Source organism: Xenopus laevis, chromosome 1S (assembly GCF_017654675.1).
Source record: "Xenopus laevis strain J_2021 chromosome 1S, Xenopus_laevis_v10.1, whole genome shotgun sequence".
Classification (NCBI taxonomy): Eukaryota; Metazoa; Chordata; class Amphibia; order Anura; family Pipidae; genus Xenopus; species Xenopus laevis.
This window is the reverse complement of record NC_054372.1, coordinates 13,466,100-13,486,962: the sequence shown is the minus strand read 5'-3', so window position 1 is coordinate 13,486,962 and position 20,863 is coordinate 13,466,100. Positions and strand designations below refer to the sequence as shown.

At 42.4% G+C, this 20,863-nt stretch overlaps 1 protein-coding gene across 3 annotated transcripts in view; it reads left to right on the top strand.

Annotated features, from left to right (window-relative positions):
* The window catches only part of mfsd10.S (major facilitator superfamily domain containing 10 S homeolog), a 44,023-nt gene extending 23,276 nt beyond the window's left edge, over positions 1 to 20,747 (top strand). For all 3 annotated transcript variants that reach the window (XM_018235916.2, XM_041574813.1, NM_001091338.1), the window contains 8 exon segments: positions 1,087 to 1,275; positions 4,668 to 4,776; positions 6,986 to 7,097; positions 14,171 to 14,279; positions 15,226 to 15,316; positions 16,984 to 17,031; positions 17,931 to 18,020; positions 18,506 to 20,747. In XM_018235916.2, coding sequence (XP_018091405.1) covers positions 1,087 to 1,275; positions 4,668 to 4,776; positions 6,986 to 7,097; positions 14,171 to 14,279; positions 15,226 to 15,316; positions 16,984 to 17,031; positions 17,931 to 18,020; positions 18,506 to 18,606 — 849 coding nt within the window. In that variant the 3' untranslated portion in view covers positions 18,607 to 20,747.
* Positions 20,748 to 20,863: the final 116 nt, after the last annotated feature.

Sequence of the window (20,863 nt, the reverse complement as noted above, 5' to 3'; positions counted from 1 at the left end):
AAGATGGGCAGCTACTGGGGCATCTTTGGAGACAGATCTTTACTGCTAAAGGGCTGTGGTTGCCTTGGGCTGGTACAGAAGCACAAAACATCATGTACAACATTTCAAGCTAGTAAGGCTTTAGTTCTCCTTTAAAGGGAGATAAAAAGCAGAGAAATTAGTAATAATTGGTTACAATGAGCAATGTCCTCTAGGATAACCTGTGTTTCAATAAAGGGAAGACAAATTAATCTACATGTACCTATCTTGGTTGCCATTGAGGGGGACTGGCCCTGACTCATGTGAAAGGAGCATGTTTTCCCACCAAATGGGTGGCACGGACACATGGTCATGTAGGGTGGCCACTACTTCTCGTGGCCGTTTTGCCCAAGTCTATCCCCTATGTCTTGCTGGGTGTAGCCTAGGGATACTTCTACTCATTTGACAGTTATAAAACTGGAATTGATAGAAGAATAAACACATTCCGTTGATGACCGTATAAACAACAGCAGGGGTAGAGGGAAGCAATAACCATGGGTGTAGAGCGAGTAATGGGTTTTATAGCTTTCAGCATCCATGTCATGTTATGTCAGCTAGTCTGTGGTTTAACTGTGTTACAGTGCTGGTTTAACTAGACTGCTATATTTGCTCTGCTATATATATTGCCTGCTTGCAGTTTTGTTTCTTGTTGCTACTTGGGAAGTAGGTGGAAATACAGCTTGATATTATAGGAACCATTCTCTGTAATGGAGCCAGCCAGCAGTGTTAAGATAAAGCAGGACATCATATTTAGCTCTATAATTTGTGCAGTCTTCTTAGAACAGTGACAATTAAAACACATTACTCACCAATACTTTACTCATCAGCTTCCCATGCATTTGAATGGTACATGTGTTGCCTAATGTCTCATGCAACAGTTCCAGAGCCCTATATGTAATGCTTTTCACATTATAATGAAAGGTAAAATGACTGCTCATGGGTAATAGCATTTCAAACAGCGCATTTATTCTTGCGAGGACTGCAGCGTTCCAAGGGCTCATTTATCTCCTGTCTACATAACTCTTATGTTATGGTTAAAAACATTTTTTCTTCTTCTCCTTCTTTCAGGCGATGATCGGTGTTGCATTTTCCTTGGGATTCACCATAGGCCCTATTATTGGAGCTTACTTTGCAATGAATGCAGCCAGCGAGGAGATCTTCTATGTACGACCAGCTCTACTTGCCCTTTTCTTTGCGGTGGTAGATTTGATTTTCATCTTCCTATTTCTTCCAGAGACTCTTCCCAAGGAAAACAGAGTAAGTAACATGAGTAAGTAATATAACAAAATGACATGTACAACATTATAGTTTAATATATAGGCCACTTGGCACTATTGTTACAATGGTGCACTGAAAGCCACAGTCTAGCCATAACCACTCCGGTCCCTCAGAGTAACCAAAGAGTGGGTTCAAATGGGATTGTTGAAAACAGGGCAAGTCACAGAGCTTTATTGGGACATCATCTGCTCATGAGAAGGACAAGAGACATTAAAGGGATTCCATCATCATTTTTATGATGTCGTTTTTATTTCTAAATTACACTGTTTACACTGCAAATAATTCACTCTACAATATAAAATTTAATTCCTGAACCAGCAAGTGTATTTTTTTCTCAGGTTATTTTGCTTGGTCATGTGCTTTCAGAAAGAGCCAGCACTTTAGGGTGGAACTGCTTTCTGACAGGCTGTTGTTTCTCCTACTCAATGTAACTGAATGTGTCGCAGTGGGACCTGGATTTTTCTATTGAGTGCTGTTCTTAGATCTACCAGGCAGCTGTTATCTTGTGTTAGGGAGCTGATATCTGGTTACCTTCCCATTGTTCTGTTGCTAGGCTGCTGGGGGGGAAGGGAGGGGGCAATATCACTCCAACTTGAAGTACAGCAGTAAAGAGTGACTGAAGTTTATCAGAGCGCAAGTCACCTGACCGGGGGCAGCTGGGAAACTGAAAATATGTCTAGCCCCATGTAAAAAATTCTGTTTGCTCTTTTGAGAAATTAATTTCAGTGCAGAATTCTGCTGGAAAATCGCGATTAACCGATGCATTTGAAAAAAACTTTTTTCCCATGACAGTATCCCATAAAATATCACATTTCCTTTACTGCCTTTTCCTGATTGCCTTGTTCCAAGATCTATTGCTCTAGTGATATCTGCCTTCAGTCCAGTTCCTTCAGCACAATTCCAGCAAACACTGGGCTCTGCAACTGGGTTGTGGCTGCTTTTTTTTTTTTTTTATCTAGAAGCAAGGAAATGTATTTCCTTCACAATACAGGTATGCGATTTGTTATCTGGAAACCCGTTATCCAGACAGCTCTGAATTACGGAATAGGGGTATCCCATAGACTCCATTTTATCTAAATAATACAGATTTGTAAAAATGATTTCCTTTTTCTCTGTAATAATAAAACAGTAACTTGTACTTTATCCCAACTAAGATATAATTAATTCTTATTGGAGGCAAAACCAGCCTATTGGGTTTATTTAATGTCTACATTATTTTCTAGTAGACTTACCGGTAAGCTATAAAGATCCAAATCACGGAAAGACTCCTTATCCGGAAAATCCCAGGTCCCAAGCATTCTGGATAACAGGTCCCTTACCTGTATTATTATAATTGTTATTTCTAGTGCAAAACTCTTATAAAAGCAGCCACCCTAAGAATATGATTATAGATCAGGCAAATCACTCTGTTGCCCTGCAGCTCTAATGGAGGGGTTGAACTTGATGGACTTTGTCTTTTTTCAACCCGATTTAACTATGTAACTATGTAAAGCAGGCCATATATGCCAGATTTTATTATACAGTTTGGACAATTTTAATTCATCAAATCAATTAAATTAGGATGATGTGCCTGGCTAGGGGGATTTAGCCACAGCCCACAGTTGGACTTGTCAGGATCATGCAGTGGGAATGCGCCTATAAAATTTGACAATCTGCTGTAAGAATCTCAGCCATGCCTATACATATAGGGTGTGTATGTGTAAAATAATCCAGTCCTTTCCCCTTCAAACAACTTAACTCTTTATGGACAAGCACAAACCGGTAACTGCATCTGATACAGGATTTCTATTACATTAAAGATTTAAAATGATAGCTAATAATGCGAGATTTCTGTAACGTGCTGTGTAATGTGTTGGTGCTAAAGAAATAATGCATAGTAATAACAATACTAATCATGAGTGCAGGATTGGGGCTTCAGATGGTCTGCTGAATAGAGAGAGAGTTTTTTCCCCAATTTACAGGGGTGTAAAATTTGGGGGAAGAACTGAAGCATATAGATGTGTCTTTTAAACAATATACAGGTAGTTACTGTAAGTACATTGTTCTCAAACACATATGTATATTGGCGTAATTAGATGTTATTGGGCCTCACAGCAAATTAATTTTAGAGCCCTCCAAATATGCAGAGGTTGTCCTGTTTACCAATATATATGAAAATAGCTTATTAATTATGGCTTCACAGGGCCCCCCTGTACCTCCTGGGCCCCCTGCAGCCGCAGGGTCTGCTTACTCTGTAGTAACGTCCCTGCATATGTAGGTTCCCCCCAATAGAGAATATTTGCTGTAGGTGAATGACCAAGGCAAAGACTGCATTAAGAAAAAATATCTAAAAGGGTTTTCTATTTCCAGGTTTTCCAGGGACACTGCACAGCCTCCAAGGGCTGAGACATAATAGAGAAGAGCCTCTTGGGGGGTTTTCTTACTTAAACTTTACATTTTTTTTTTTGATTTAAAGTTTTTATTTATTTTCAATTTTCAAATGAAAGAATAGGTTACTGTTGACAGAGGTAACAAGAATAAGCTTTGCTAAATAGTATACATATAACTGCATGAATGGCATCATCAGACTCATGACATATTATTCCTTAAATGGATCCTGTCATCGGAAAACATGTTTTTTTTTTCCAAAACGCATCAGTTAATAGTGCTACTCCAGCAGAATTCTGCACTGAAATCCATTTCTCAAAAGAGCAAACAGATTTTTTTATATTCAGTTTTGAAATCTGACATGGGTCTAGACATATTGTCAATTTCCCAGCTGCCCCCAGTCATGTGACTTGTGCCTGCACTTTAGGAGAGTTTATCAGGTCCTAGCTGTATAAAAGGTCAGAGTATCTTGTATTCAGCTCATGGTTCCTCTAGGTTGCAAGTTCTCCAGGTGCTGGACCCACAGATACCACTCCAGCTCCCCCTCGTAGCTTCTGTCCTGGAGTTTACCTCTTATGGATTCCATCTTAAAAAATAATTTTTTTATTAAAATGGCTTGCTATTTCCAGGTTTTTCAGTAACACTGCAGAGCTTCAAGGACTGAGACATAATAGAGAAGAGCCTCTTGGGGGTTTTTCTTACTTAAACTTTCAATGTTAATGAATTATTTTTTAATATGATTTTGTAACATATATTTTGTTCCAATGGGAGACTGCTTGGTAGAAATACCTAGATAGGAAAACTGGATATTCTCTATAATGATTTGGACTGTCAGTGTCTTGTGGGTAAGGACATATATAAAACAAGTTTTTAAAGCACCTGCCCCAGTACATTTTTTTTTATTTATCCAGCATTGGTCTCCCAATCTAAAATTCATTTAAAGGATGGGGTTAAGGTGCAACTTTATAAACAAGTGCTAAGCACACATTTTTATTTCCATTTAGGTTCCCTCTGTAACCGCTGGATTTAAAGGGGCCTCAGACCTGCTCAGTCCTGTTGCTTTGTTTAATTTCTCAGCCATCACGCGAAGAAAGGATTCTCCATCCACTGAAAGTATGTGCGAAGCTTAAGTTTCTATCTACTTCATTGTACAAAATAAGTTCATTTTAAAAAGTGCCCAAAGAACCTCTTGCACATTAGCTGGCCAGTGGAACACTGAGGGACCATTGAGGGGTATTCATTCTTCCACTGTTCCCTGGTTAGATTTAGGTTTACTTATCCTTTTTCTTCAGGTGCAGGAAATACATGAGTTGGGATTTAAACTCTCATCAACCCCAGGGGCTGAACAATACTGGGAAATGACTGTGGGTTACAGTCACTTATTGCACTTGTCAGCAGAGGATTCCAAGAGTTGTAGTTGAACAAGTTCAGTGGAGCAGAGCTCTTTTGATGTGAATAACACATATATTTGTAGTTCTTAATGAAACTGCCAGGGGGCGCTAAAGTTCTAGTAGCAAAATGTTGGCTGCATTCTTGCCTTTTGCTAATAATGAGAGCCGGAGCAGTGAAACCAGATGCTAAAGCTCTGTCCTTTATACAGCTCACAGATTCTTTTCCCACACACTCACCAGCACAGAACAGTTACATACAACCCTTAGGGTAAGGGCACACGGGCAGATTTGGGGAGATTAGTCTCCCCGGCGACTAATCTCTTCTTCGGGGCGGCAATCTCCCCGAACTGCCTTCTAAAAATCGCCAGTAGGATGGCACTCGCAGCGTTTCATCTTCCGAAGTCACCCAGAGTTTCTTCGTGAGGCAACTTTGGGCGACTTCGGAAAACGAAGCGCCGCCAGTGTCATCCTGCTGGCGATTTTTCATTCTAGCCGGCAGGAAGGCAGTTTGGGGAGATTGTCGCCCTGAAGAAGAGGAGATGTCTACCCATGTGCCCTTACCCTTATTAGAAGGTGATTAAACCCTAAATCTACTTGCTTTCCATATCTACTGATGTGCTGGGATACTGTGTCATCCTGGAGTGCAGGGTACAGGTGCAGTGGTGAAGTCCAGGGGGGATAAGACATCAGTACATATTATGTATATAGAGCAAGATCTGGGACTGGGCTCCAGTTAGGTTCTATCTGGGGGGCCACTGAATGGAATCAGGGGTCCTGGGTGCCAATATCTGGGCAACAGTGGTCATGGTGGTGATGGGGAGGATGGTTATAGAAACAGTTCAGTGTAAAAAATAAAAACTGGGTAAATAGACAGGCTGTGCAAAATAAATAATGTTTCTAATATAGTTAGTTAGCCAAAAATGTAATGTATAAAGGCTGGAGTGACTGGATGTGTAACATAATAGCCAGAACACTACTTCCTGCTTTTCAGCTCTCTTGCTTTCCACTGATTGGTTACCCGGCAGTAACCAATCAGTGATTTGAGGGGGGGGGCACATGGGTCATAACTGTTCAGTAAGTTTGCAATTGATCCTCCGCATTCAGCTCAGATTCAAAAGCAACAGTTATGACACATGTGCCCCCCCTCAATTCACTGATTGGTTACTGCCTGGTAACCAATCAGCGGAAGGTAAACAAAATGTTGGAGCAAGGCACTATGACTAAGTGTCCCAGTGACAAGAAACGCACTAGGCATGAGATGTTTATATTTATTTATATATATAAAAAACTTTCATATTTTTACTTATCATCAGTCTGATCTATGTGGGACCTTGCTCCAACATTTTGTTTACCTACATACGGCTTGTCTGCTCCCTTGGGCTGAGGGCCTGGGGCATGAGCACCTGGGCCACCTGTTTAATTTGGTGAGTTATTTCACTCGTTAAGTTTTTATGCTTAAATATAGATTTAGTTTGGAGTATAACCAATCAGTGGAAACCAAGAGAGCTGCAAAGCAGAAAGTAATGATCTGGCTATTGTAGACATCCAGTCACTCCAGCCTTTATACATTACATTTTTGGCTAACTAACTATATTTTTATATTTTTTTATATTTTTATTTTGCACAGCCTATCTATTTACCCAGTTTTTATTTTTATACTGAACTGTTCCTTTACGACATTGTATTGGTCCCTCAGGTTTCTGATTTAAACCCTGGTTATATGGCTGCTGATTGAGAAAAGTTGCACAGCAGTTCAATGCTAGAGGAGTAAATCAATAGAGCAAATTGGGTTCTCTATTTCCCTTATAATTATACTATATTTTATAGTTCTATAATATAACTATATATTACTGTTTAATAGATAGCAGTATATAGAACCATAAACTTTCCCCTTGCATAAATAATGTACTGATTTTTTTGTATCTATGTAGATGTTCAGAAGCTGCGGTTGCTGGGGATGGTCTATTTCCTGTACCTCTTCCTGTTTTCTGGCCTGGAGTACACCCTTAGCTTTCTCACTCACCAACGCTTCCAGTTCAACAGGTAAGGCGTGGTGGAACCCTGGCCACTAGCAGAAAATTGTATTTCCAAAGAGAGGGCCTGACACACTGAGGGAAATAATGTATCATGCTAAAAGACAAATACCATCAACTCACCACTTCTTTTCATACATGGTTACTGCTGTTATTTTGTTCACTACTAGTGTGTAAAGGGAAACTATCTCAAAAATGAAAATGTAATATAAGCTTCAGCATACTGAAATAAGAAACTTTCTAAATACAATCAATTAAATATTCTGCATTGTTTCTGAAATAACCAAGTTTATCCCTCTCTCAGCATCTGTTTCTCTTCATTCTGTCTTCATGCAGCAGTTGGGTGTCAGATAGTCATTGACAGTTAGATCCAATATATCTTATAGGGGGGCTCCTTTTGCCTAGAAGATATATTAGAGCTCACTCTATTAAAATCACCAGACATCATGTCTCTCCACATGCAGGATTTGTGCAAAATGCAGTTATTTTGTTACATCTGCTAGGAAAGGAGCCCCCCTATAAGATATATTGGATCTAACTGTCAATGAATATCTGACACCCAACTCCTGAATGAAGACAGAATGAAGAGAAACAGATGCTGAGAGAGGAATAGTGAAGATAAACTTGATTATTTCAGAGACGGTACAGAATTTTTTATTGATTGTATTTATAAATTTTATTATTTCAGTATGCTGAAGCTTATATTACATTTTAATTTTTGCGATAGTTCCCCTTTAATATCAAACAGACAGTTGCTCCATAGTGATTACTGGCTGGGGTAAGGTTAAGGAAAATCTGGGTAAAATCCCTTGAAACAAAAGGCACACAAGATTCAGCTAAGACTCTCATTTATATTACATTTAAATGTTTGCGATAGTTCCCCTTTAATATCAAAAATACAGTTGCTCCATAGTTATTTGTTGGGGTAAGTTTAAAGAAAATCTGGGCAAAATCCCTTGAAACAAAAGGCACACAAGACTCTCCTTTATGAACCGTCACAACTTCCCATCATAGCTCAACACTGGGTGATTGGCTTAGTATGACTTTTTGGGGTACAATGTAGGTGCTGTAAAGTCTGGCAATTGTTACCGACTTTTGCAACAATCGAGACACTCGCTTCCATCATTACCTCAAATAATTCTGGGGCAAGAATTTCATGCATGACCTCTGTGGGTTCTTTTTAGGGGAGCACTGAATCCACTATTTTGCATTTGGCCAAACCCCTGAATCCTTTGTGAAAGATTCGCCAAATACCGACCCGAATCCGGACCCTAATTTGCGTATGCAAATCAGTGAGGTGGCGGGAGAAAGAGAAAGCGGTTAAAAAATTTTTTACTTCCTTGTTTTATGATGAAAGGTCACATGATTTTAAAAATTTGGATTCGGTTTGGCCAGGCACAAGCATTCAGCCGAATCTAAATCCTGCTGAAAATGGCTGAATCCTGGGCAGATCTATTTTAGGTGCATTAAGATTCTGACTGTCCAGCATGGGAATAGGAGACAGCGGCTGCATTCTGTAAAATAATACAAATCTGCAAAGAAGAATAGAGAACTATGAGAAGATGTTTAGTCTCTGCTGCTGACTTTAATGGACACGTTACACTACCTTATACAACTAATGCATCTAGGCTGACTCTTATGGATTTTCCTGTTCCATTTCAGTATGTATATTTAACCACATATTTATCTCTGTCATTACTGCAGGGGCTCATCTTATACAGGGCCTACCTTACACCAGACAACTCTTGGTTCTAAATTACTCACCATATAAACTGAGATTAGGGTTCCACTGGCAGCACCCGCATACAATCATCACTTTATGTACTTGCACCCTGGAATAGGGATAGCAGAGCTGCCCAGGACTATTGCACAATGCTGAAACTATTTTATTAAAGGGATACTGTCATGGGAAAACATGTTTTTTTTTTATTTAATACACATCAGTTAATAGTGCTGCTTCAGCAGAATTCTGCACTGAAATCCATTTCTCAAAAAAGCAAACAGATTTTATTTTATAGTTAATTTTGAAATCTGACATGGGGCTAGACATATTGTCAGTTTCGCCGCTGCCCCCAGTTATGTGACTTGTGCTCTGAGAAACTTCAGCCACTCTTTACTGCTGTACTGCAAGTTGGAGTGATATCACCCCCCTCCCCCAGTATAACAACAGAAAAATGGAAAGGTAACCAGATAGCAGCTCCCTAACACAAGATAACAGCTGCCTGGTAGATCTAAGAACAGCACTCAATAGTAAAATCCAGGTCCCACTGCGGCACATTCAGTTACATTGAGTAGGAAAAACAACAGCCTGCCAGAGAGCAGTTCCATCCTAAAGTGCTGGCTCTTTCTGAAAGCACATGACCAGGCAAAATGACCTGAGATGCCCCTACACACCAATATTACAACTAAAATACACTTGCTGGTTCAGGAATGAAATTTTGTATTGTAGAGTGAATTATTTGCAGTGTAAACAAGGGGCAACAAGGGGTGTGTAAGAAGAGAATGATGCCTTTCTAGGTGCAAAATGCAATTTTTTTCCCCCTCTCCAACAAGGATCACTCCTGTTTATTATTTCAGTCCAACAAAACGTGAAAGGCAATACTGCAGGGCATTGGTACTGGGCCTGTAGCAGACACGCTGTAACTGTGTAGGAATGTTCCCCTGACTGTACGTCTGGATCAGACCCAGATCCATTACACCCCTTTTGTGCCCAGTCCATGAAAAGGAAAGGTGCACTTGTTCCAGCCGCACATTGGAAAGGCTTCATATCCCTCTAAATACCATTTCTCTTTACCAAAATGAAATACAGATTTGTTGGTAACGGAAAGTCATGGTTTGTATTAGAACAATTATTTTTCATCCAGGGACTGGGTAGCTTTTAGCATTTTCAGCTGCAAGTGGTTGGGTGAGATGAGCCAAGTGCTGAATACTGATCCTATTATAATGTATATCAGATTGCAGCTGCAGTTTTAGCCTTAGAATGACTTGAATGCACAGAATGAGCCAAGCACAAGCTTCTACAGCAATATTTCAGTACAGACTGAGAACTTTACATGTATGAAATACAATGCTGTTTGCATGTAGAATGAAAACTGTCAGCACCTAGGCAGATTTGTATCTGACAATCATAAATTGACAGTAACCGTATTGACTCTCTGAATGCAATTAAAGGGTGATTCATCTTCAAGTTAACTTTTAGTATGTTATAGAATGACTAATTCTAATCAACCCTTCAATTTAACTTTTCAGTTGACCTTTATTTTTTATTTTTTTACTGTTTTTGAATTATTTCCCCTTTTCTTCTGCCTCTTTCCAGCATTCAAATGGGGGGGGTCACTGACCTAGGGTTGGCAACTCAGCCCATTAAAATCTGAACACATGTGGAACGCACAGCCTGAATGGCTAATTAGCAATTAATTTAGACGCATGCTGCATGGCTGCACATAAGGGCTCTTACACACGGGCGTTTTTTGCTGCGCTCTCATTCCGTGTTTACTCCTGTGTTCCCCTGTGGCTGACCGGAAGAAAGCGGAACGGGCAGCTCAGCAAAAAACGCCCGTGTGTAAGAGCCCTAAATCAGGTTAGTCTGCAGCATGCATCTAAATGAATTTCTAATTAGCCATGCAGGCTGTGGATTCCATATGTGTCCAGTTTCAAGGGGGTGAGGTGGAAACCCTACTGCTGATATCAGTCGGCTTATCTCCCACCATACATGCACCGAATATCGTACAAAAATTAGTTTCATACAATGGTATCCGCACGTCTATGGCCAGCGTTACTCGTCCCAGAGAGAGAAGTCCAGGGGCGAGTGAATAAACACTATCTGCACTGTCCAAATGTAAAGATAAATAGAATATTGGGGAGCACCTCCCATCAGCAATTGAGAACAGTAAATGGTGTGCAAGGTCAAGTAGGCAATTATATGTGAAAAAGAACGGACCCATATTTCTGCACCCTCCCTTCTGTTACATCCGAAATCTCGTATAAAGAGTTAATTAAAACATAACTTTTAATAACCAGATTAAAATGAAAAGCTGACCAGTAATCCGCCATTAAAAACAACGTTAGTAGCAGGGAGATGAATTGACCAGAGGCAATGGATTGGTCAGGTGGATGATCACTTATGTCATGTCTGGGGTATTGTTTAACCTGATGCAGTAAACTATATCACAGCTGCAGGCGTTTGTTTGTAATGCTTCAGTGGCTTAGGAGCTCAAACCCTTAACCTTAACCCTTAACTCAGGCTCCAATCCACCACCTTCACCCGCATGAGATCCCCTCCCAGACCGTAGATAATCAAATGGACTCGTAGTGTCTGTTTAATCTGTTACTCTAAATATGCTGTGCTTCATTCCTCCGCGAATGCTACCCAAAGATCCACTCCACCACCAACCCCTTCACCCACAGCGCATTCCCTCCCGGATCGTTGCCCCATAACTAGTCTATTAGGCGCCCTGCCTAACCAGCTTAGCAGGGCTGGTCCTATCAAATGTGGGGCCCAATTGGGACCATGTTGGCGGGGCCCCTAGACAAAGTGTTGCTGGCTACTGACACACCAAGTATTTAGGAAAATAAGGGCATACAGGCACAAAATAGAAAGGAAAGGGGCAGACAAGGTAAGAGAGTGAGAGGGATGAAATAGGGGCACATAATAGGGGCACACAGGGTAAGAGAGAGAGGGAGGAAATAGGAGAGTGGACTGGGCCAATTAGTTTGGGGCTGGGCCAAATCAGCTTGGGAGCAGGCTTGGTTGGATTGGGGGCAGGCAGGGCCTATCAAGGTTGGAGGAAAGCTGGGCCTATGAGAGTTGGGGGCAGGCTAGACCTATGGATTTGGGGATGGGCTGGACTCTCAAAGTTGGGGGCAGGCCAGGCAGCATCATGTGCTGAGGGAAATATTATCTGTGCTGCCCTGTGGTGCGGGGCCCCCCAGAGGTGCGGGGCCCAATTGGCCTAAGGCCGGCCCTGCAGCTTAGCTGTCCAAATGTATCAGCTGGACATACGCACAGAGTCCAATGGGCACCAAATGTAAAGAAATGAGGCAATGCGGGGAGATATTGAACTGTTACACCTTGCTTTTCTGTAATGACAACTGCTCCATAGTAGAGTCTGCTCTGAAGGCATCTCTTACTGAACGGTGCAGCTGCTAACAGTCCTGTTGTGAGGCTAGGAGACCTACAGTCTAAGGGCTGGTACAGACGAGCGTTTTTAGCTGCGCTCACCTGCTTTCCAGTTTCATACGTTAAGCCGTGGTGAATACAGGAGAAGACGCACTGAATTCTTTTTGATTGGGCTGTACTCACACAGTTGCATGTAAGCGACGAGCGCAGGTTGGGACACAGCATGTTGCATTTTTCCTGTGTTTGGAGCTTACATGCGTCTGTGTGAGTACAGCCCCATTGAAAAGAATTCAGTGCGTCTACTCCTGCGCTCCCCTGCGGCTGAACGCAGCTAAAACCGCTCGTCTGTAAGAGCCCTAACAGCTGTACCTGGCAAACACAACAACACAACTTTCCATCATGCAAAAACTTCCACTGTTCCCAAAGCAAACAACGACCTCTGGGAACAGCTGACTGAGGATGATGGGAATCGTAGTTCCCAAAAAACAGCAAGAGGGTCAAGGGTGAGATGTCCTGTCTCTAAACACAAGTCAATAATTGCACCTGAAACAACATTCCCTTGTCATCCCTCACCCTGACATCTCCCTTACACCATAGAGCTCTACACGTGAATAAACTGACCCTGTACAGTCCTCTACTCTATTGTGTCTGTTAGTTTATTGAAAGGGGTTGCTCACCTTTAAATTAACTTTAAGTATGGTGTCGGAAGTTCTATTCTGAGGCAATTTGCAATTAGTTTGCAATTTAATTTTTTTCTATTATTTGTGGTTTTTGAGTTATTTAGCTTTTTATTCAGCAGCTCTCCAGTTTGCAATTTCAGCAGTCTAGTTGCTAGAGTCCAAATTACCCTAGCAACCATGCATTGATTTGAATAAGAGACTGGAATATGAATAGAGGAGGCCTGAATAGAAAGAGGAGTAATAAAAAGTAGCAATAATAATACATGTGTAGCCTTACAGAGCATTTGTTTTTTTTAGATGGGGTCAGTGTAGGGCTGCCACCTTACCTCTTTGAAACTGAACACATATGGAATCCAGAGCCTGCATGGCTAATTAGCAATTCATTTAGAGCCATGCTGCATGGCTGCACATAAATCAGTTCTATGCATCTAAATGTATTGCTAATTAGCCATGCAGGCTGTGGATTGCATATGTGTTAGGTTTCAAAGGGGTGAGGAGGCAACCTTAATCGGCAGAAGACTTGGATATTGGTTGGTTTGTTGTTCGGGCTGGCCATAAAACTTAGATTGAGCACCTTTGAAGGCACCCAAACATTGCTCATTGGTAGTGCTGAATCTTCAGATACAGCTAGAATTCTATTGTTTCTACCTGTATATCTCACAATTCAGCTCTACACGTATGTATTGAAACAAACAATCTTTCCTGGAAATACCTTTTCCAGGAAAGATTGTAATCGTAACGTCTGTGGCCACCTTTAGGCAGTGATAACAACTGCAAACATGTGCTGCGAGAAACTCAAGGCAAAGGAATTTGTAATTTATTGTCCTGATTGCCTTTACACGTGTGTGCCTTTCTCCATTGGGAGCAATGTGTTAGACTTTTAGCGGCTACCCAGTGTGTGGTTAGCTCAGCAGAACTAAGCAGCGGTGTGGGAGAGAGGTAAGACTAATTGGAACACTTGTTTCCCAGTGATGTATCTCCCTTCTGAGCTGACTTTCATCTCTCAGTACAATGATTTATTATTGTGCGGTATAAACACAGCACACAGGGGAGGTGGACCGCAGCCAGAACAGCTGTTACTTGTTAACATGGGGATGAGCTCAGCTGGGCTGGAGAGCAAGCAGAGCTCAATAGTCATAAGTGTTGCCGGCTGTGAGGCCTGCCCATAACCTGTCCGTAACCTGCCCGTAACCTGCCCGTAACTTGTCCGTAACCTGCCCATAACCTGCCCGTAACCTGTCCGTAACCTGCCCATAACCTGCTCTCTGTGATTTCCTTTGGCAGCATGCAGCAGGGGAAGATGTTTTTCTTCATTGGAGTCACCATGGCTTTGATCCAGGGAGGATACGCTCGCAGAATCAGCCCAGGAAATGAAATCAAGGCTGTGAAACGGGTACGTTTGTGTCAAATAGGGTTGCCACCTTTTAAAAAAAAAAATTACCGGCCACTGGTGGGGGCCGAAAATAGCTGAGGAGGGGCGGCGCAAAAGGGGCAGAGCCACGGGGGACAGCGTCACAAAAGGGGCGGGGCCACCGCCCGAAGCAGACGGGCAGGGGATTTTGTAAATGATATTACAAATTACCGGCAGCTACATTGCCGGTAAATTTGTAATACCGGCCCCGGCCCTGGCAGGTGTTTTACCGGCTAGGCCGGTAAAATACTGGCCGGGTGGCAACCCTAGTGTCAAATGGCGAAGGAAGGAATTCCTAATAAACCTAAGCTTGTGCTCCATGGCTCTTTCAGATCACAATTAGATGTAGACAGGGCTAAATTGAATAGATATTATACACATACAAACCAAGATGAGAGAAGCGGATCTGCTCCTTGCCGCAGCTTTATACAACTGAACCACTTCACTTCCAGGCACGTGTAGCAGAGCGGAGATCATCCTGAAAATGAATGCAGCGCATCTGCTTCTCTCAAATACTCAGGATGAGACCAGGGCTAAGGCTTTGTCTGACCTTGTATTGATTGAAGTACAGCACCACAAGTTTTTTAAACTTGAAAAATGCCTTTATTGGAACGCTGGCAGGACCTGGATAGCGATGTTTCAGGCTACACAGAGCCTTTTTTCAAGCTGTCTGACCTTGGCCAGTAAAATACAGATTAAAGATTAAACATCTTCAATGTTTTTTTAACAAGCTTGTTTTTTTAAGAGGTTGGGTAGAATATATATACTGATGTATTTGAAGAAAAGCCCAGAGCATGCCTATCCCCAGGACACATCATTAGTCAGCTGGACACTTATCTCTATCACTTTACATGTTACTCAGCATGTTTGCCTGCCCATTATCAGAAAAGCAGAGGATTAATGCTGTTTTCTCATTCCTGACTATTAGGCTATTATTCTGCTGATCCCAGCGTTCCTGCTGATTGGCTGGGCGAGTAGCTTGCTGGTGCTGGGAGCAGGGCTGTTACTCTACTCCTTTGGTAAGTTTCTATCACTGCGGGCCAGCTGCAACTTGCTTTACAAGAGAGACATTGAAGAGTGACGGTGGGAAAATGTTGTGTTTCTCAACGTTCATTTGTGTGAGATAAAAACTAGACTCTTACGTCAACATGAAACTTGAACAGAGCTAATCCCACTGGCTACCCAGGGATGGGAGAGGCTTGCCACATGAAATATGTGTAATATTACCAGCCCACCACTAAAATCCTGGCCACACAAGCAGATTCGGGGAGATTAGTCACCCCAGCGACAAATCTCCTCTTCTTTGGGACGACAATCTCCCCGAACTGCCTTCCCCTGCCCTCCACTGGCTAAAATGAAAATTGCCTGAGGCAATGCACACGCGGCGCTTCGTTTTCCGAAGTCGCCTAAAGTTTCCTCGAAGTTTCATTTAATGGCACTCGTGTTGGGAAGATTCCAATTTTTTAGCTGGACAGGAACTGTATCAACTCGTGTAAAAACTAAATGGGCATAGGAAATGTTAAAATAAAAAAGTAATAAGCCTTTCACTAAAGGCACAATAAAGGGAAAATATACCCTCTTTTTGACATGAGATGGGCTTGTGTAGAAAAGATGCATAAACACTGTCTGAAGTTCCAACAATAAATGTAAATGTTTTCTTGCGGCACAGACATACCCGAGTAGTTTTTGAGAAAGTGCGCTCTGTAGTTCCTTTTTTTTCATTTTCCATACTCCTAGGCTGCTGCAATAGGGAGAGGCAGGGTCCCACTATACAATTAGGGATGCACCAAATTCACTATTTTGGATTCAGCCGAACCCCCGAATCCTTTGCGAAAGATTCGGCCGAATAACGAACCGAATCCTAATTTGCTTATGCAAATTAGGGGTGGGAAGGGGAAAAAATGTTTACTTCCTTGTTTTGTGACAAAAAGTCACATGATTTCCCTCTCCACCCCTAATTTGCATATGCAAATAAGCATTCGGTTTGGCTGGGCAGAAGGATTCGGCTAAATCCAAAGCCTGCTGAAAAAGGCCGAATCCTGGATTCGGTGCATCCCTATATACAATATATAAAGGTAGAATGTCCTACACTTAGTTCTGGGCTTATGATGCAGTTCACAACCAGACCAAGGAGCTTTGGCATCAGGCTAGGGGTAGCCATTAGTGACGGGTCGGGCCGACCGTGCACCCCTATTTTCAGGTGGCGGGCGGGTCGGAGTCGAGCTCTTCTTCCTGCTCTCCCCACCCCCCCTTACACTGCCGGCTTCCGGGTTTATAGCCGTGCGACATGTGCCCCATCCCTTTTGTGATGTCAACGGTGGGGGGCGGGTCTATAAAAAGGACTCGGGACGGTGGGTGCGGGTCGGGTTTTACATCACAAGTTGCACCGTTACTCCCAGTGTGGAGAAGTTTGTGGAGGACACACTAATAAATGACAATGTACAAATGCAAGTAGTTAAAAGCAATGACTGTGTGTATCATTACTGTGCCTCGAGTGGAGCTGGGCTGGCAGTAGAAATGGCACGTGCCCCTGCGGTGCATCTAGGTTGGTTCTAGTACAACTGCTTCTCCCCTGCTCGGCCCATGGATCACCCTCAGCCTGTGCAGAAGGTGGAAACCAGCACGTGTTCTATGGGAACATAAACTGTTTGTTACTGGTTGTGACTGTGTTTCTGTTTTATTCCAGCCGCAGCGATTGTTGTGCCTTGTTTATCCTCTTTGGTGTCTACATACGGTGCGTACTTCTTCCTACTGTTTCCTAATATCTCTCATGGGAGAACATGTCACAGTAATTTAAAGGGAATCTGTCATTTTTATGATGCCGTTTTTATTTCTAAATTACACTGTTTACACTGCAAATAATTTTTAGTTGTAATATTGGTGTGTAGGTGCATCTCGGGTCATTTTGCCTGGTCATGTGCTTTCGGAAAGAGCCATCACTTGGATGGAACTGCTTTCTGGCAGGCTGTTGTTTCTCCTATTCAATGTAACTGAATGTGCCGCAGTGGGACCTGGATTTTACTATTCAGTGCTGTTCTTAGATCTACCAGGCAGCTGTTATCTTGTGTTAGGGAGCTGCTATCTGGTTACCTTCCCATTGTTCTGTTGTTAGGCTGCTGGGGGGGGGGGGGTGATATCACTCCAACTTGCAGTACAGCAGTAAAGAGTGACTGAAATTAAAACACAAGTCACATGACTGGGGGCAGCTGGGAAATTGACAAAATGTCTAGTCCCATGTCAGATTTCAAAGTTAAATATAAAAAAATCTGTTTGCTCTTTTGAGAAACGGATTTCAGTGCAGAATTCTGCTGGAGCAGCACTATTAACTGATGCGTTTTGAAAATAATATTCGCATGACCGTATCCCTTAAGCAAGAAAATGAAACCACTTCCTGGTTCTGACCTCTTTGCAGAGATGTTGGAAGCCACTCATTTTTATTGTATATCAAGACAGATATTTGGATTACATAGTCTGCTTAGAGATGGGGTTGTTTCCTTTTTATCCATAAGGGTGGAACCAGCAGCTGTTCCTTGGGGTAAAGGCTTACAGGCTCCACCCCCTACTAATTCCAAGTCCTGGTGACAGCGCTCCGGCCTCTTTTTGATTCTCACAGATATTTTTGTGGTTATTTAGGCTCTGCCAGCCAGAAAGGAACAGTCATGGGAATCCTGCGCAGCCTGGGGGCTCTGGCCAGAGCACTTGGACCCATCTTATCAGCATCACGTGAGTATCTACCACTTCATTCTCCTGTAGCCCTTTATATGTCCTTGGCTGCCCCATCGTTTGCACTTGTACTGGCAGTGGGTTTGTAATGGTGGCCCTTAAACCTTTGTAGCAGGCACTCAAAATGAAGGTGTTCTTCCACCAGGCAGTAGTAGAAAAATATTTTATGTCCACAGCCTTACGCGTTTCATGTTACAAACACTTAGTCATGTGATTTTGGCCCACCAGACTCAGGAGGGACAATGGGGGAGGATTTATTAAAAAGACAGTTCTTATCTTTGACTGGAATGTGTCAGCGTCACTTTAATGTTATCCAGCTGTAGTGTTAAAATGGAATTTCCTCCCCCATTTTTATCAGTGAGCCTGTCCACCTCCCACCGTTCTGTTGATTCCTGGGCCGTGCCATGCTGTGAGGGGGTAGAGAGACTGTTATTGGAGTAGTAAGTAGGATTTGCTGTATAACAATATGATTTATATATTTGCAGTGTACTGGCTGGCCGGGCCGCAGATCTGCTTTAGTGTCTCCGCCTTTCTCTTGCTCCTTCCACTGCTTTGTCTGGGAAGATTGAAACAAAAAGAAGAATAATAACAGCTGCTGCGGACCCCAAGCCGGACTTTTTATTTCCACCCAAACCCTAATGGGACACCTGGTATAATTCTCTCTGTGCCTTAGCAGATTCTGCAGGAAATGTAGGGCAGCAGCATTAGCCAATCAAACACTTGGAACGGAACACAGGGCAGATGCAGGGGGTGAACTTGCAGGCTTGTCCCTTTAAATGGGATCTACCATGTGTTGTCTGTTCTTAATAGATTTTTAAACCACCGCAGTTGATATCCGAATGGATTTTAATGCAAATAAATTCATGTTAATGGGAGCACCTTCACATTTCCAAAGCCAGGCCGTCTGTATGAGTCAGCTCCGACTCAATTCCGCCTCCCCTCTGCTCAACAACTTAATTAGGTGGCTCCTCCAATGGCATTTCTCTAATAGTCCCTGCTGTTGTTCACTTTACTTGCGTCTGCCGGTCACTGTGAACACGAGGCCCCATTTGGGCGGAAATCTGTCCCGTGTGAGTAATGACAGTCAGGTGAACTGCAGAAGTCACAATACGGCAGTCACTGCTATTGGAGGATGGGCCAGAAGCCTTTGTATAAGCTGCAGTGAGCCCGGCTCCTGACTTTGGGACTGTTCTGTCACCTGCTGTTTATACATAATCATCTGATTCCCTGTGTACAGGTATGATCTGTTATCTGGAAACCTGTTATCCAGAAAGCTCTAAATTACAGAAAGGCCGTCTCCCATAGACTCCATTTTATCCAAATTATCCAATTTTTTTAAAAATGTCCTTTTTCTCTGTAATAATAAAACAGTAGCTTGTACTTGATCCCAACTAAGATATAATTAATCCTTATTGGAAGCAAAACCAGCCTATTGGGTTTATTTAATGTTTACATGATTTTCTAGTAGACTTAAGGTATGAAGATCCAAATTATAGAAAGATCCATTATCCGGAAAACCACAGGTCCCGAGCATTCTGGATAACAGGTCCCATACCTGTATTAGGAGAACTAAAGCTTAACTAAAGAAGTAGGTAGAAATGTTGTACATGATGTTTTGTGCTTCAGTACCAGCCCAAGGCAACCACAGCCCTTTAGCAGTAAAGATCTGTGTCTCCAAAGATGCCCCAGTAGCTCCCCATCTTCTTTTCTGCTGATTCACTGCACATGCTCTGTGCTGCTGTCACTTACTGAGCTTAGGGACCCACTCACAATATACAGTACACATAGAATAGAAATGTCACAATATAAGGCTGATTAGTAATTAATACAGATAATTACTACATGGCAGCACAGAAACCAGTGCAATTAGCATCAGAATTTAATAATCAGCAAACCTGTAGCATCAGCTTATATTACAGACCAACCTCATTTTCTGCTGGATAATTAGTGACGAGCCCTAAGCTTAGCTTCTCAACAGCCAATCAGAGCCCACTGAGCATGTGAGTGTCACAGACACTTTCCAAGATGGTGACCCCCTGTGACAAGTTTGAAGTCCTGGATCATTGCTGCTATTGACAAGCTCAAACTTTAGCCTCGTGCAATAAGTTCACTATATAAAATATGCCATTTTTAGCCCGGGTTTGTAGTGCAGGGTCTGTTGCACTGGATTAACTCTGAGCCTCTCCAGTCTGCACCAATGTTACAAAACCAGCACTTGCTTCTTTAATTCAATGTATTTGTTACAAAACATAGAAAGGTCTCCATTTTCCTTACATGGGATTTACTTGTTGCACTTCAGAACATTCCTTGTGTGCCTCGTGTATTTATTTATTGCTGCGGGTGCCGCCATACTGATTGCTCTCCTCCCAACAATACTGAACTCTTGGACATACAGTAGAACCTCCATTTTACACCCCGATTTGAAGTTTTCCCTCATATTACATTGTTGTTTTATGGTCCCCCTATATATTATACATTTCCCTCATTTTACATTTTCCTGGATTTTACACCATTTTTTTCTGGTTCCCTGTAAAATGGGGTTGTGCTGTAGGTAAGATGCATGATCAGTATGGCAGCTCTCATCTGTGCAGATTGGAATGTAATAGAGGAGGCGCCACTGTTCTTTTCACTACTGGTTCTTCTGTTTCGGAGAATCTTTTTAAATACCAAAGGCTGAATTGTTCTGTAAACACTTCACATCTGATAAATAAACTTGTTTTTTATTTATTTTGGAGTGTTTCGTTGCTACAGGCCGCGCAGCTGCATCTCCCTCTGAGGCATCGTATGGATCACACCATGAGGCGCCATTATTTCTACTGCAGCCCATGAGTATCCAGCTCTGT